The sequence below is a fragment of the Apteryx mantelli genome, chromosome 1, assembly GCF_036417845.1.
Source record: "Apteryx mantelli isolate bAptMan1 chromosome 1, bAptMan1.hap1, whole genome shotgun sequence".
NCBI classification, from domain to species: Eukaryota; Metazoa; Chordata; class Aves; order Apterygiformes; family Apterygidae; genus Apteryx; species Apteryx mantelli.
In genome coordinates, this window is record NC_089978.1 from 104,291,714 (window position 1) to 104,306,421 (window position 14,708).

A 14,708-nucleotide genomic window follows, 5' to 3' on the forward strand; every position below is an offset into this window, starting at 1 on the left:
TTCCCGCCCGGCGGCTCCCTCCGCTGCGCTCCGCCATGGCCGCCGCCGCCGCCGTGCCCGGCTACTCGCCCGGCTTCAAGAAGCCGCCGGCGATGCTGCGGCTGAAGCGGAAGCGGCAGCGGCGGAGCGAGCCCCCCGCCGCCGCCGCCGCCGCCGCCGCCCCGCCCTGCGGCGCGGCCCCGCGGCCGCCGCCCGCCCGCCGCAACCCCTTCTCCTGCCTGGACAACGCGCCGCGGGCGGCCGAGCCGCGCGAGCGGGGCCGCCGGGAGCCGCGGGCGGCGGGCAGCCCCCCGGCAGCGCCCCTCTGGCAGGTACAGACAGGCCGGGCCGGGGCGAGGGTCATTTCTTAAATCACCGGCCTGGGCTCTGGCTTCGTGCTGCATTTTACCTTTTTTCTCTCTTTTCCCGCGCAGGTTTCAGCCTCTGCTGCCGGCGGGGGGCCGGCGGGGCGCGCTGAGGCGGCCGCTGCGGTGCCGGTGAGTGCTGAAGGCGGCGGCGGCGGCGCTGCGGGGGCTGCTGCCCCCTCCCCTGTGCTCCCCGCGGGCCTGCAGCAGCTTTCCCGCGCCTTGGCGTCGCCGCCTGTCGCGATAAGGGCGCGCCTCGGCGGGGGCCCCTGCCGCCTTCCGTTCAGCGCGGGAGAAGAGGGGCGCGTCGCTTCAGCGGGCGGACGGGAAAGGGATGGTTCCCCCAAACCAGCCTTTGAAACAGAGTTTCAAGCTGGTGTTGTATTGCACTGCTATAGATTCAAAACCTTCGGTCAAAGCTAACTTAGCGGGATAGAGGAATGAGCCCGTAAAGAGGACGAGTTATCCCAGGACCCCCCCCCCCCCCCCGGGACCTTTGCATTGTCTAGGAAGCATCTGGCATCACGGTCACCTTTTTTTTTTTTTTTTTTAATCCACCATTATTAATCCTCCTTTAATCTCCTCCCAGTTTAGGATATTTGGAAAGATTCATATGAACTAAAACCTTCTGCTTTTCGTAACCCCTATAATGCACTATTTTCGTTAGAAATTTGTTGTTGGCTAAAGTCACGTGCTGAGTATAACCAGTGATGGGCCAGCCTGCGAACTGTCAAACTCGGCATTATTTGGAATATGGGGTGTTGGTCTGGAGCACCTTTATGTAAGGTTTGTGTCCTAACTTAATGCGAGTGCTCCCCTAGGATAAATATGAGCCAGGCACTTTTGCTGTTAAACTGCACTGGACAGGAGCATTCAGGAAAGCACAGATTTAACTTGTCTTTTTATGGACAAGTACCAAACTGGAGTTCAGAAGCTGCATGTAATAACCATAGTCCTATCTAGTCCAACATCTGGACTGCCTGCCAGTACAGGTGTATACGCTCAACGTCAGAGCAAACCTAACCATGCTAAGATATAAATAGGAAGGTATGTAGATTTTTTTAATGTTGCCCTTAGGTTAACTGGTGTTATTTCTTTTTTGTAAGGACCTTCATTTACCTGTTCTCGTACCTGATATTCCCTCCTCACCAAGAAATGAATTTCCTGCAGACTGGAGTATTAAAACACGACTTCTGTGTATGTCGTCCCAACCTTTTACCTGGGCAGAACATTTAAAAGCGCAAGAAGAAGCTCAGGGATTTGCCCAACACTGCAGAGCCACAGAAACAAACTTGCCGCAGTGTGTACAGGTAATACTTGAGGGGAAGCTTGAAAAATCTAGCTTTAGATAGGAAAATGTAACTTTGCACCTTTCCTTAAGTGTGCTTGCAGGGTTGGCAGCAAAGGTCTTACTGTGTTAGGTCTCATTTACATTAAGGACAAGGCTCATTTTAGACTACTAATCTAACTCCATCCATTGTTTGTACCCCAAAATACAACCAATGGCAAACAGCAATAAGTGAGTGGTGTTTTAACTTCAACTGTGGTGCGGGTTCCAGTTGCTGCCTGTCATTTCTTTAATATCTGGCTTATTCACAAGCCTAGGAATTTTTTTTTTTAGTGTCTGGTGAAGTGTGGGGTGGTTTTTTTGTGTGTGTCTTTGTTTTTGTTTTTTTGTTAATCCATCTGTTGCAATGCTACCTTCTCTTAAGTAAAGATTTAAGTAGTATTACCCTCATACAATATTGTTTGAAATCTAGGAACCAAAAATGTCCACAGAACTCCGCTGTGCCTTTCAGCAAAGTCTCATATACTGGCTTCACCCTTCACTGCCATGGCTGCAGCTGTTTCCTCGCATTGGAGCAGATAGAAAAATAGTGGGAAAGGCTAGTCCTTGGTCACAGGATGAAGCCTTGCAGCAGGTACTAATGAGTGAATGGTAAGTGGAACCAAGGAACTTTTGTATTTAGCAAGATTAAGATTGGAATTTTAATTTATGCACAAGTTCTTTCCATTTCTGTGAGAAGGTGTTTGATTTTTCAGCAAGAATATTTGCTGTTTAGAGGACCAGTAAGTCTGAAGTCACCTTCTTTTGTTAAATGTCTTTCTCCAATCCTAGTTGATGATTAGGAGAGACTTCTGAAAATCCTGTTACCAAATTGTCTTTGATACTTCATGTAGAACCACATGCTTGAAAGCAAAGTTACTGGGAAGCATAGTACTCACAAACAGGCTGCATTTCAGAAGAGTGCAGCTTGCTAGTTGCTGAACGCATTTGAAAATAGGATTCTCATCTTTCAGTGTACTCTCAAAACTGTTCAAAATAGACATTGATAAAACCCAGCAAATAAATAATCAAAATCCAGTTTTACGTTGTGTCAATAGCAAACAATTTACTTCAATAACAGAACTGTTTTATTCTAATTTGCAGGTCTGTCAGCTTTACTTCTCTGTACAATCTGCTCAAAGCCAAACTATGTCCCTACTTCTATGTATGTACCTACCAGTTTACTGTCCTGTTTCGTGCAGCTGGTCTTGCAGGAAGCGATGTTATTACAGCTGTCATTTCTCCCACAACTAGAGGTTTAAGGGAAGCCATGAGAAATGAAGGTAAGACGAAACCAGTGCAACTAAGATATAAATAACTAATAAAGTGTATTAGCTGGGTGTTTAAAAATAAAACATTCATTGCTTTCTTTTCTCTTCTGTTCAAGGCATAGAGTTTTCTTTACCTTTGGTAGAAGAAAGTAGAATCAGAAAACAGAAAAACTCTGAAATGAATTTGGAAACAGAAGTTGTTCACAGCCCTGAAGTGGGCAAAAGCACTGAAGATGGAGAGTATGTAATAAGTCTTGAAAAATGTCTAGAATTCAAAGGCATCTACAGCCTCCTGCATACTTAATTTAGAAAACATTAACAGGAGGTATTGCCTTTCTAACACCTGATTCTGTGTTCCTAGGGAACCTGCTGCAAGTGATGATGATGAAGAAAGTTTCTCTTGGCTTGAGGAGATGGGAGTCCAAGACAAGGTTAAAAAGCCAGATGCTATTTCTATTAAACTGTATCCTTTATTTGCATGTCAAGATCTATTAGAGCAAAAAACCTTGCAGAGTTTATCTTTGTGGTATAGTTTTAAGTTTTATAAAAGCTTTTGAGGAAATATTTCCAAATATTAATCCACAAGTTACCACATTATTAATGGAGAACTTTGCCTGTCTTTTTCAGTTAATGACAAGTTTCTTCTATGACAAGAAAGAATTTCTATTCTTAAAGGAAAAGCCACAATGAATGGTTAATGCAGACATAAGATCCAGCCAAAAGGTCACAAACTATTTGAATGTGTTACCTCACATGGAAAGACTTTTTCACTGGAAAGGCTTCATTAGATAAAGGATGTCTGGTCACGTAAGCTAGGTCTACATTTGCAGGTAGTGTGGCACAATAGGGACAGCTCTGTAGACCAAAACAGCAGGTGCTGAGAATGTGTTTCAGAGGAGGGCTTATCTTCATCCTAGTCTGGTCCCCTCTGCAGCTGGAGCACCTAAAGTGCACTCCTGAGTGCAACTTCCTGTTACTTTCATCCAAGAATCTGAGACTGCCCCGCATCAGTGCACTGTCAGTGGGGACAATCAGGGGATTCACTTTGAAAGCAGACTTCCCATCTGAACTAAAGTGCTCATGTTTTAATGTCTGCTTTGACAGAGTTAATTTAATAAATGTAGGAGTTGTTAACTGCATAGGTATTTAAGGAAAATGAGCTTGCCAGTTATGACTTTCCAGATCTGGAATTTTTTTTAACCTCATAACTTTAATGAAGTCAGAATTCAGGTTTAAGTTGTTGCTTAACATGTGAAGAACAAACTCAAATCAGTTTAGGAGTGTGGGTGTGGTTGGTTTGTTTTGTGTTTTTGTTGTTGTTGTTGTTTTGTTTTTTATAACTTGTTTGGGCAGGAGGGGTGTCTCCTAGTGTTGCACTGCTGTGATTCTTGCTTTGCTGTATTAAAGTTTTTCAGCTTTCCATGTTTTCCCTTTGACTCCAATCAATATAGCCGCAAAGAGAAAAATGAAGTGCAAATGGATCACAAGCCCGAATCTGTTGCCCTAGTGAAGGGAACAAACACCTTCACATTGCTGAACTTCTTGATAAACTGTAAGAGTTTAGTGGCTGCTGCAGGTCCACAAGCAGGACTTCCACCAACTTTGTTGTCCCCCATTGCTTTTCGAGGTGCAACAATGCAGACGCTCAAAGTAAGTAACAGAACAGTTTCTATTTTTCCAATAAAGAACAGAACGCTGTTTCTTTGCTCAGCAGTAGATTAGACACTGTCTTTGTATAGTCACCATATTTCCTTCAGATATAGCAGAGTGATTTTTGTTGCCATAGCTTGACTAGCATTTTGACTGCAATATGACCTATGTCCTAAATCATCTTTATCCAGGTAGATCTGTGCCACTATACTGAAATCCCAGTATTTCCATCCTCCACATCCTGATATATAAAAGGTTAAGTAGACTTCCCAGCTACTAAAATGGTTCTTAATTGAGTCCACTTTGAATAGTAGCACTGTACTGAGATCTTACAAGGTCTCAAACTATTATGGCTGCTTACATGAGGAAGCCTCTGAACCACATCTCACCATCTGTTAATAGAAGGAGGTGGCAGATCCTAAAGAGTATGTGAACTGGGGTATTGCAGTTCTGTTCCATCAGAGATAGTTCATATTATGTGCATCAAAGTTCTTCAGTTACTTTCCTAATACTGTATAGCAGTCCTGCATATTATAGTTCATACATTCTAGGAGTTGTTACAAAGACAATAAAACCATCATAATACTCAGATATATTGACTAGTAAGTTGACAATAGCTAAAAGTATTTTGAAAACTTTCAATAGGATTATAGTACTATAGTTTTAAACTAAATTGGAACTTTAATTAGCATGTCAAGAACTATTCATACATGGTCTCATCTTCAGGCTCGAAGTATAAATGCAAAAGCAAGGGCTTACTTGTCATACGAAGATATATTCAGTTTGGAGATCGTAGGCCCTGTCATGCCTCATTCTCTGCATTCGTTGACAATGCTGCTTAAATCTGCACAGAGAGGAGCTTTCTCTGCAATATTATATACACATGAGCCAACAGCTGTGTTCAACATCGGTCTTGATGCAAGCACTGCCTTAAATAAGGTAAGTAAACTAGCAGAGGCGATCTTTTCTGATAGGTTTATGTCTTGATTAGAAACCATACGGCACTGAGTGCAACAAAACTGTTTATTCCTTTATACATGGGTTGACACCCAGTTACTTTGATCACCACTTAGCAGTCCCTGTGGCTTGGCATTCCATCAGAAATGGAAGCATCAGAAAACATTTCAGGAGTTTCTCAGATGTACATAAACAAACACTTAAAAGCTACAGTTGTTTCAAACAGAAGTGTGTATTACATGTCTCTTAATCTGAACTTCCTCAGGAAGCTGTATGCAAAGATCTTTCTAAGTGTGGACTGCATCCTAAAACTTTGGAGCAACTGAGTCAATTTTCAACTCTGGGAAAATCTTCTATCAGATTCCTAGAAATGAAGGATTATGCTTATACCTGGAAGTCCTAGATATGCTGTTTCAATTTAATGGAACAGAATACTTGCTAGTATGCAGTTGCTGTATTTACATAGATGGCCTACACAGCACCTATACAGTACCAGGAGGGATATGATCTAATTGAACATCAGTGATAAGAACTATTGCACATCACCCACCATGAAATACTTCAAAGGACTCTCAAAGAAAAATAAGGAAAAGGCCTTGGACATCTGTATTTTAGAAAGTGTTTTTTAAATAAAATTTTATAAAATATGATCATCTATTGTTTTGGTCTGAATTCAGTCTGGAAGGCCTGTATTCTTCATGCCCATGCAACTTCTCTTCGGAAATAGGACAGCATCTCTGCCTACTGCTCTGTGCAACTATCCTTGCTCTTACAGAACTTGTTACACTGAGCTAAAATTCCAGTTCTTATGGGTGGAATTTTAGGCATAACACCTTCCCTTTGAGAGTGCTTACAGCACCTTGTCTGAAGCTTGATATCTAAGTAGGTTGTGCTTTTTGGTTCCGAATAAACTCTGAACTCCAGCAGGATAGACAAAAGTCAGATGGACACAAACATGAGGTTCTGGCTGCAGCTGTATCAGAGTAAAAGGTTAAGATTCCTTAGAACTGCTGGTGTAACTATAACATTCCCATATTGATTGCATTAAAACTAGCTAGAGTTTTAAAGGGTAATTTGTATAAATATATCCCAAGTCAGAACAAGTTACAGCAACAAAATATGGTTATGTCATCTGATTAAAGGAGAGAGAATGAGAGGCACCATGGGGATGCAAATATACATTCATAGCACTAGTAGACTGCTCAGTTTAATGCAGTCTGTTATACCTTCAGGTACACAGATAATCAAGACAGTTACTTGGAGAACTGTATAATACCATTTATTACACAGCTATCAGGTGATCTGACTCATGCAGCAGAGAATACTGCTCAGAAGAACAATATGTAGAATATTTTGTTGCCATGCTTATGCACCTAAGCAAGATTTCTCATTTGATTCAACTAATGTTTTGCACAGAAACTAATGGCATGCACATGGCATGCCACATGATCAGCTGCTCTGGTCTTTACTACTCTGTTGTTCTATTCACCATCTCAGAATCTGTCCACGATTCTGAAACACCACCATTAGACTACAGTAAGAATCATTTTCATTTGAGGACACAACCCACAGGTGCAAGCATGCAGGCATGTAAATAAGTTACTGCAGACTGAGTATGTTGAAGGCTTGCTGTGCATCTAAGTTACTTTACATGTACACCTACCCCAAGAAAAGAACACGTATAATTACATTGGAATAGTTCATATTTATACTGTTACTTTACAGTAGCCTATCATCATGTTCTCAGGAAAAAGAGACATCAGGAAAATAAAATGGAGACTACCTATCTTACAATGGAAAAAAACACCCTAGTTATTTAATACTTTGATGTCAAATATTCCATTTCTAGTGGGGTTTGTGTAGTACAATCTGATTAATCTTTACATTACTTCTCCCTAATTTGGAAATGAAGTATTGAACTTTTCCCTTTGATTAACATCAGACACCAAAGGTGAAAATCCAGTGTTAATTTGGTCTTGCACAGGATACATGGAAGACTGGGTTGCTAAAGATGCTATTATCTTGGTTAAAAAGTGACTAGAAAAGGAAATGTATTTAAGGAAGTACACTTGTTACTCCAGTACCTTTTTAATCTTGGCTTATCTGCTTCCATCAGCAATATAGGGCTTTGCAGTCTGCTGTAAACACGCTTTAGTCCACTGCTGTAGCTTATTAACAGCAGTTCTTGTAGCTGCCAGATTCTGGCACTCTTGAAGAGTTCAGCTTCCTCTGCTGTTGCACACCAGCCCTGCTAAGTGCTGCTTGCTACCTCAGAATCCACATCTGCAATCCTGGAACAGGCAGCAGCAGCTTCGGAGCATGCACCTGAGCAACAGGCCTACTCATACTGCCATGTAAAACAAGGTATTGAAAGTCATACAAATGAGTACTCTGTAGCTGCCAGTATGGGAAAACAATTTAACTTTTATCAACCTGATAACCATTTTGAGATGCGGATTTGAGATGATCTTCTAGGAAATACAGTAATCAGCATTAAGGTCAGTTTCAGTTTGTATTTTCACATCTAACTTGTCAGACTTACAGAGAGAAACTAATGCAAAATAATGGCTTGCAGGCATTAAACTATAAAAATTATAATTTCTACTAGAATGAGTATCATTAAACTGAAATTACAGTCTTGTAGTCTAGAGCTGTGTAATTTTCAACATTTACCACTGAATTCTTCATCATATACTTTGCACCACTAGCTGAAAGTATGGCTCCTCCTCATACTATAAGGTATATGTTGGTTTTAAGTCACAGCTTTGCCTCTAATTTGAGAAGCATGTTCCAGTTGTTTACAACTCTGGGGTTAAGTGCTGTCCCTGAAGAGTACTTGGACTCTTCTGTACTACACTGTAACACTAGCCAGTCTGCTGCTCTTCCAAATATTGAAGTTTATTTTCAATAAATATTACCGTTATTCCAGTCACTCTTAGAGCAGTAAGATTTATCTAACCTACCCAAACAGGTGAATTTTCAACTCAATTATGATTTGGTTGGGAGAACTAGAGACTTTAGCAGTTGGTTAAAACATTATGTAGCTTTTGTACTTGAAGAGGCAATTTCAAGTCTTTGGAGGCACAGGAACTTTGCTTTCCTACCCATCCAGTCCTATCTATTTAAAAAGTACAAATTAGAAGGCTGCCAAGAAAGTGTTTTGGTACAAGCTGGCTACAAGTTTGGGGGCACCTGTTTCAAAACAGTCATCTTCACCACAAACAAGTTGGAAACACTTTCAGTGAAAGATTACTTCTAGAATAATTCTAAAAAAAATCTAGAAAAAAATCTAAAATAATTCTGTAGCAAAAAGCATATCCAACAGCTAAACAGATCACAGCTTCCGCTAGGACTCCCAACTATTTCCCTTTAAGACAGCTTAAATGCTGCATAAATAACCAGGTTCCAAGAGAGTGTTTCCTAGTTGTTCTTTTTAATATATGACTAGTTGTCTATTCCTGCATGCAAAGGATATTCAAACCAATTCAAATTTACAGACTTAACAGAAGCACATCTCTGCACTACCTTTAAATTCATGTAACATTCTAAACAATGGGAATGAAGCTAAAACAGAAACCTCAAAATTAAGTGTCATAATTAAGGTATTACAGATCTCAATTCTATTTTTTTTGTATGTCTTCCTTAAGACCAGGGATTAAATCTACATACAGTACCATGTCTTTAAGGCATGAGATCCAGAACTTGCCTTTTGTTTTTGTTTTTTTTTTAAATGGAGTCTTCTGTCAGATTGAATTCATCTGCTTCTTGCTTCTGTGAGATAACATATATATCTTTACATTATACATGGGGAATATGGACAAAAAGAAGACCAGAATTAACAAGTACAAGAGAAGACTGTATGTTCCCAGATTTGATATTGTGCAGCCAGAGCTTACATGGACAGCATAGACTAAACAATGATCAACATCTCTGATAACATTTTAGGTGTATCAAAACCAGACAGTAACAAAAGCCTGATTAACAGCTCCTTCCCACGTCCTGAGCTACTTACACTGAGCTGTACATTACACTGAGGCAGACTTCAGCTAAGACAGGTGTAACATCCATTTCTCCCAGAGTAAGCCCTTCCATTGCTTACCATCCTATTCACGTTTATACACACCTTCCAACTAGTTCAGCAAGGAAGGAGACCTAAGAACAATTTTACTCAGAGACTGAAGGCAAGAAGCCAAATGGAAAAGAAGTTTAATTAAAGACAGCTACGTCCACAAAGCTTATGATTAATTCAGGCATTTCTAGAGTGCTTCGATAGATTACTAAGGGGCCTTATTTCTTGGAAAAGTGTGGTAGAGAATTCAGGACATTTCTCTGTCCCTCCATTATGCCATGTGCAAAATGAGACACTGCTACTTGTCCCTTTAGGGCAGAGAAAGAGGCTTTGTTCAGTAACAGTTGAGAGAACACACAAATAACTTTCCTTCATGGAAGAAGAGGTACTAGTAATTCCTCATCTCCAAGTTCCTACTGCTGCTGCAAGGGTCATTCACTGTAGGCCAGAGCACTGCATACTGTGTACAAACTATATTTTGTTCCTTCCCCAGATGAAGCTCTGGTGAGTAGATGTAATAAGAAACAACCTCAAAAGACTTTTCAGAAATAAGCATCTGGACTATGACAGGCCATAAATCCTGGCAATCTGCTCCTAACACAGACAAATCTGGCAAGAGATGTACAATGCCCTTTGCAGCCAAAACTTTCCTTTCAAATTCAAAGTGCACATAGCTAAAGTACTTTTATATATATATATTTTTAAAGAAAGTCTTTTTGCATCCTCTCCACTATCAAACAGCCAAAACTCTGGATCAGGCTGTCTCCTTGAAGGCAAAGTACCATTACAGAAAATTAAAGCCCAAGGAGTTAATTTGGTAATATTCTAACACAACTGCAAACAACTAGAATGGATTCTGCAGCCCTTAACAGCTGTTGCTGTTCTTCACAATACATACTTTTATACTGCGCATATTTTCAAAAACTTGCTTTGGCATAGTTTTTTAATTACTGTTTACTGACCAGTGATTAAGATTATGAACTTGTGCTGCTTTATTGTCCAAGTTGGGTACAACAATTGAAGCATCATTCTATCCCCCCCTCCCCCCCCGCAAATCCAGTTGTAGATTCGTTAGAGTTTAAAATTCACATTAACCACAAATTCATACAATCAACATCAGGCAGTGTGTTAATTTGTTTGGAATAGACAACTCCATTTTCTCCCTTCTTAGAACATGCAGGGAGAGACGCTTTTACATTGCAAGTCTCATCAGTTCCATCGCTGGACCATCTGTCCTCCCCTTTAAAGCGAGTCTTTTGCCTAATCACGTATATCCTAGAATACGGGCTGTACGGCCAGTTGCGGTGCACCACTGAGTTAAACCCCAAACAAAAGTCAAAGAGAAGCCGCAGTGGTAACACTGTACAACAGGGCTGCTGCTGCTTGCTTTCTCAGAGGGGTAACAGTACTGGCCCAGTATCTGTCCAGCAGTACACGCCAGCCCCGACTAGACTAAGGTAAGCTGAGTGGCCTTTTACCAGCTGTAGGCAAAAGTGCAAGAGTAGCTTTACCAAGACCAGGGAAAACTGCAGCATAGTACAAAACAGTATGAAAGTGTTAACATTCCATATCGAAGAGAAATTGCATGAGTTTTAAAACAAGGGTTTAGATTACTGATGCCTCCAGAGTCTGTTGTCTGATTTTAGTCATTTAAGAAATAATTACATCACTAATGTAAACAATATAAACATACCAAAAACTAAGTATGATTTAAATACATTTTGATGGTACAAAAGAAAAACCTGAAGGTGTCTGTACAGTTTTTACAATGTGGGAATTGCCAATGTATTTACAACATGAAAGGGCAAATACCGTTTTTGTGCAGAGTAAAATTATCTGAAATAATGTCAATATAAAAAACAATATCTAGCGGTGTGAGGCACTCCTAAACATGGTGGTAGTAGCCATGCTTTCCTTTGGTACAAGTCCCATCGCTTGGAGAGCTGCAGTTGCTGCTGTGGCTTTAGCATGCTTCTTATTAAGGCTGGCAAAAGTAGGCCTATATTCATTTCCATTGACTCTCACCTGTTTAGGAGAGGGGAAAAACATGTTAGTTCTCTTTATTTCTATTTCAGGGGCAGCACTACATATAGCTCTTTTTAGCACATTCTGCATATAATTCTTCTTGGCATAGAGAAAACCCACTTCTGGTCTGTAAGTACAGATAACCATTTCCAAATGATAACTGTTAATGCAAGATATTACATGAGAAAAGAAAGCCTGCATTCTAAGGTAACTAAAGGACAAAAACAGCTAAATCTTGCTACCATCTTTACAACAGTAAAACCCAACACTATACCCGCAAGTAAGAAGCAAGAGTATGATTCAACATAGGTTAATAATTGAAATAAGACATGAAATAGCATCACAGTTTCTTTACAGATTACATGCTTGAGGGATCTGATTTGGCCTGTAACTCTCCAGAAACAGGACTCTGAAATTTTAGCACTGAGACATTGCTCAGCACACCCCAGCTACCACTGAAATACATAAAGATGAATTTAATATTGTGTTTTAATAGAGAAACCAACAGCAAACAAGGAAGTTCAAACTCACCTTAAAAATAAAATGTTTGCGATGATCAGGCCCACTGTCATCCACCAACACAAACTCAGGTGGTGACCATCTTCTTTTGTTACAGATCTCCATCAATGCAGAAACTGGATGTTTACCTTAAGGATTAAGTGTTTGTGAAATTTCAGTGCTTCTATCAGAGCAATCATTTTAAATGAGGTGGTGGTGTTTTTTTTTTAAACATGCAGAAATCTCACCTGAAAGATCCTTCATCACACTATAATGTCCAGATCTCTTTTGTGCCTTCTCTCCCACCGCAACAAGCCCTAAACAAAACATGAATCAAGTTCATATTTAGGATTCTCACCTGATTTCTGTATTCTCATCAGTGAAGCATTAACAAGTAGAAAGACAACCATCTTTTCAAAAGTCTTTCAAACCTCCCTTTCTTTCAGCACTTTTTTTCCCCCCCTCCATGCCATGCATGACCTTCTTCTCAACTGCTCCATTAAGACGCTTAACTAGCTAGCTAGCGTAGTTTTATGCAAGCCAGTAATCACCTGGTTTTCCATGCCCGCTTTGAGGAAACATGGAAGAGAAACTTTAAAAAAAAAAAAAAAAAAAAAAAAAAAAAAAAAAACACCACTCATCCAGTATTTACCTGTGCTGTGCAACTCAAAAGCCATCCACTATCTAACAGTTTGCTTCTAACATACTGACAGTTTGAAGTATTTTCCTTAAATAGTAAGAAGTGCAACTAGTACAACCTTTTATCATAGGAAATATTAACCATGGTGGTTTTCTTATAACATTTTTTCTTTACATCCAAGTTCACAGCCTAATTACAGTGATTTCAATCACATCTGAATATAAAGTAACTCTAAAACATGCAGTCGGGCCCCAAAGTAATATAATGAACACAAGCTCTAGTAAAAGTCACTGTGAAACATACTACAAACTAGACTTTTTCTTTTTTAAATCTTACAGGAGTAAAGGGTAAAATGTACCAATTGCCAATAGCAATGCAATGTTTATAAAGTGACTCAAGTTTCTTCCAATTCACTTTTTGCCCTTACCTTAAACACGTAAACAAAATATCCGGCCCACTGTTCAGAATTTCTCTGACTTCAATCCTTATATGTTATTTTCTTTGTTTCTTACCTCAATTTGTTTCTGTTCCTGGCTTTGGTGAATTAATAGAGGAAGATAGGCATTTGTTTCCAGTTTCTTCCTGTTCCTTCAGCTTTTTTGTTGTTGGCTTTTTTTGGTTTTGCTTTAAAAGAAAACCTTTCCCTACTCACCACACTTTCATCCTAAGATTCATACACCTCTTAAGCAGGGACTTTCCAAGTAGCATTAAACCTCCAAAGATACCAATCAAAACAAAGTTTGTTTCTTCTTTTTTCTTACTGCAAGTACTTATATCCAAAATAAGCAGACTTCCTCTGAAGAAAGGACTCTGAAAGCATTCATCTGCATTAATACTGCATCTCCCTCACTCATACAACAGTGCCACACTCACTGACACCTATGCTCCATATCTGGTTCCAGGCAGCTCATGAGGCACTCTCAAAAAAAGCTGCAACAGACTATGATAAGCTCTACTTTTCACAGGAGAGCTGACTGACTGAGCTTCTTTGAGCAGAGACAACCAGCAACTTACTGGCTCACAGCAAAGCTCAAGAAGAGTTTAGTTTCAATGCCAAAATGCTTTGGCTGTAAGAGGACCACAGATCTGACCCAGTATCCAGAAAAAGCAGGGTCTGATGGAAAGCCATAGCAAAGGTTGACAACCTTGTGGTTCATGTCTTGGTACAGCCTACTGAATAACTCTTTAGCAAACTTCTCATTCCCTTATCTATTTTTTTTATTTTGGGAACAAGTTCTAAAATACGTTTAAGAAAACAGTAATTGGTCTGTTTTTCTTTTCTTTTTTTAATAGATAAATTTTAATAGATAATAATAAATTTTAATAGATAATAGATAAATAAAATAGATAAATAGATAAAATTTCAGCCTAATTTTCATTGGCACACACATATTGATAGTAGTTATTTCCCATCCCTTCATTTCAATCAAGGGTCTTTAATCCTCTACACAGAACTTTATAAAATTTGATTGTTTATACATAGGGTTTAAGAATACTGTCATATCAAGAAGCTTTTCAGCTACTCATCATAAATGTATAATCATTGTTCAGTTGCTTCTTCAAAAAGCATGTTGGTTCTTCATAATGGAGATTGTCTCCTTATAACATATGCTTGGTTGACTCAAAATTAAATATTCTTTATCAGTACAAAATATTTTTAGATATTTTGCGGAAACGATCAGACAGATTCTCTGTATGAGGAGAATCAAATTTGGAAAAAGAAAAAAAAAAGGATGAGATCAAAGCAAAACCAGGACATCTCTGAGGTTATCAGTACTTACAGATGAATTCATCATATGCCAGGAATAGCTGCCCTTTAATTTCATTTAATTTCTCTACCATCTTATGGAAGACCACTCTTTCTGAAGCAGAGAGAGAGCCAACTATCTGTCACAGAATGCCCAGCACAAAGAGGTCCTGATCCTAG

At 39.7% G+C, this 14,708-nt stretch overlaps 2 protein-coding genes across 3 annotated transcripts in view; one reads left to right on the top strand and one right to left on the bottom strand.

Moving 5' to 3' along the window:
* Nucleotides 1-35: 35 nt before the first annotated feature.
* DONSON (DNA replication fork stabilization factor DONSON) lies at nucleotides 36-6,199 on the top strand. The gene is made up of 10 exons (XM_067290006.1): nucleotides 36-311; nucleotides 414-476; nucleotides 1,451-1,654; nucleotides 2,105-2,283; nucleotides 2,776-2,954; nucleotides 3,059-3,182; nucleotides 3,304-3,405; nucleotides 4,394-4,592; nucleotides 5,319-5,531; nucleotides 5,815-6,199. Exons 1-10 carry the CDS (start codon nucleotides 36-38, stop codon nucleotides 5,950-5,952), a joined length of 1,677 nt encoding a protein of 558 aa, XP_067146107.1. The 3' UTR covers nucleotides 5,953-6,199.
* Nucleotides 6,200-11,250: 5,051 nt separating this feature from the next.
* SON (SON DNA and RNA binding protein) overlaps nucleotides 11,251-14,708 on the bottom strand; it is a 40,819-nt gene continuing 37,361 nt past the window's right edge. For both annotated transcript variants that reach the window (XM_067299009.1, XM_013955277.2), the window contains exons 10-12: nucleotides 12,390-12,458; nucleotides 12,175-12,290; nucleotides 11,251-11,643 (exon numbers count right to left, since the gene is read on the bottom strand). In XM_067299009.1, the coding sequence (XP_067155110.1) occupies nucleotides 11,485-11,643; nucleotides 12,175-12,290; nucleotides 12,390-12,458 (344 nt within the window). In that variant the 3' untranslated portion in view covers nucleotides 11,251-11,484. The remainder of the gene's footprint in view (nucleotides 11,644-12,174; nucleotides 12,291-12,389; nucleotides 12,459-14,708) is intronic.

Excerpts from the sequence above, each read along its gene's own strand:
- DONSON (XM_067290006.1), top strand. The coding sequence starts at position 36 with ATGGCCGCCGCCGCCGCCGTGCCCGGCTACTCGCCCGGCTTCAAGAAG. Across the intron at positions 477-1,450 it reads AGGCGGCCGCTGCGGTGCCG|GACCTTCATTTACCTGTTCT; the intron begins GTGAGTGCTGAA and ends CTTTTTTGTAAG. Across the intron at positions 2,284-2,775 it reads CAGGTACTAATGAGTGAATG|GTCTGTCAGCTTTACTTCTC; the intron begins GTAAGTGGAACC and ends TCTAATTTGCAG.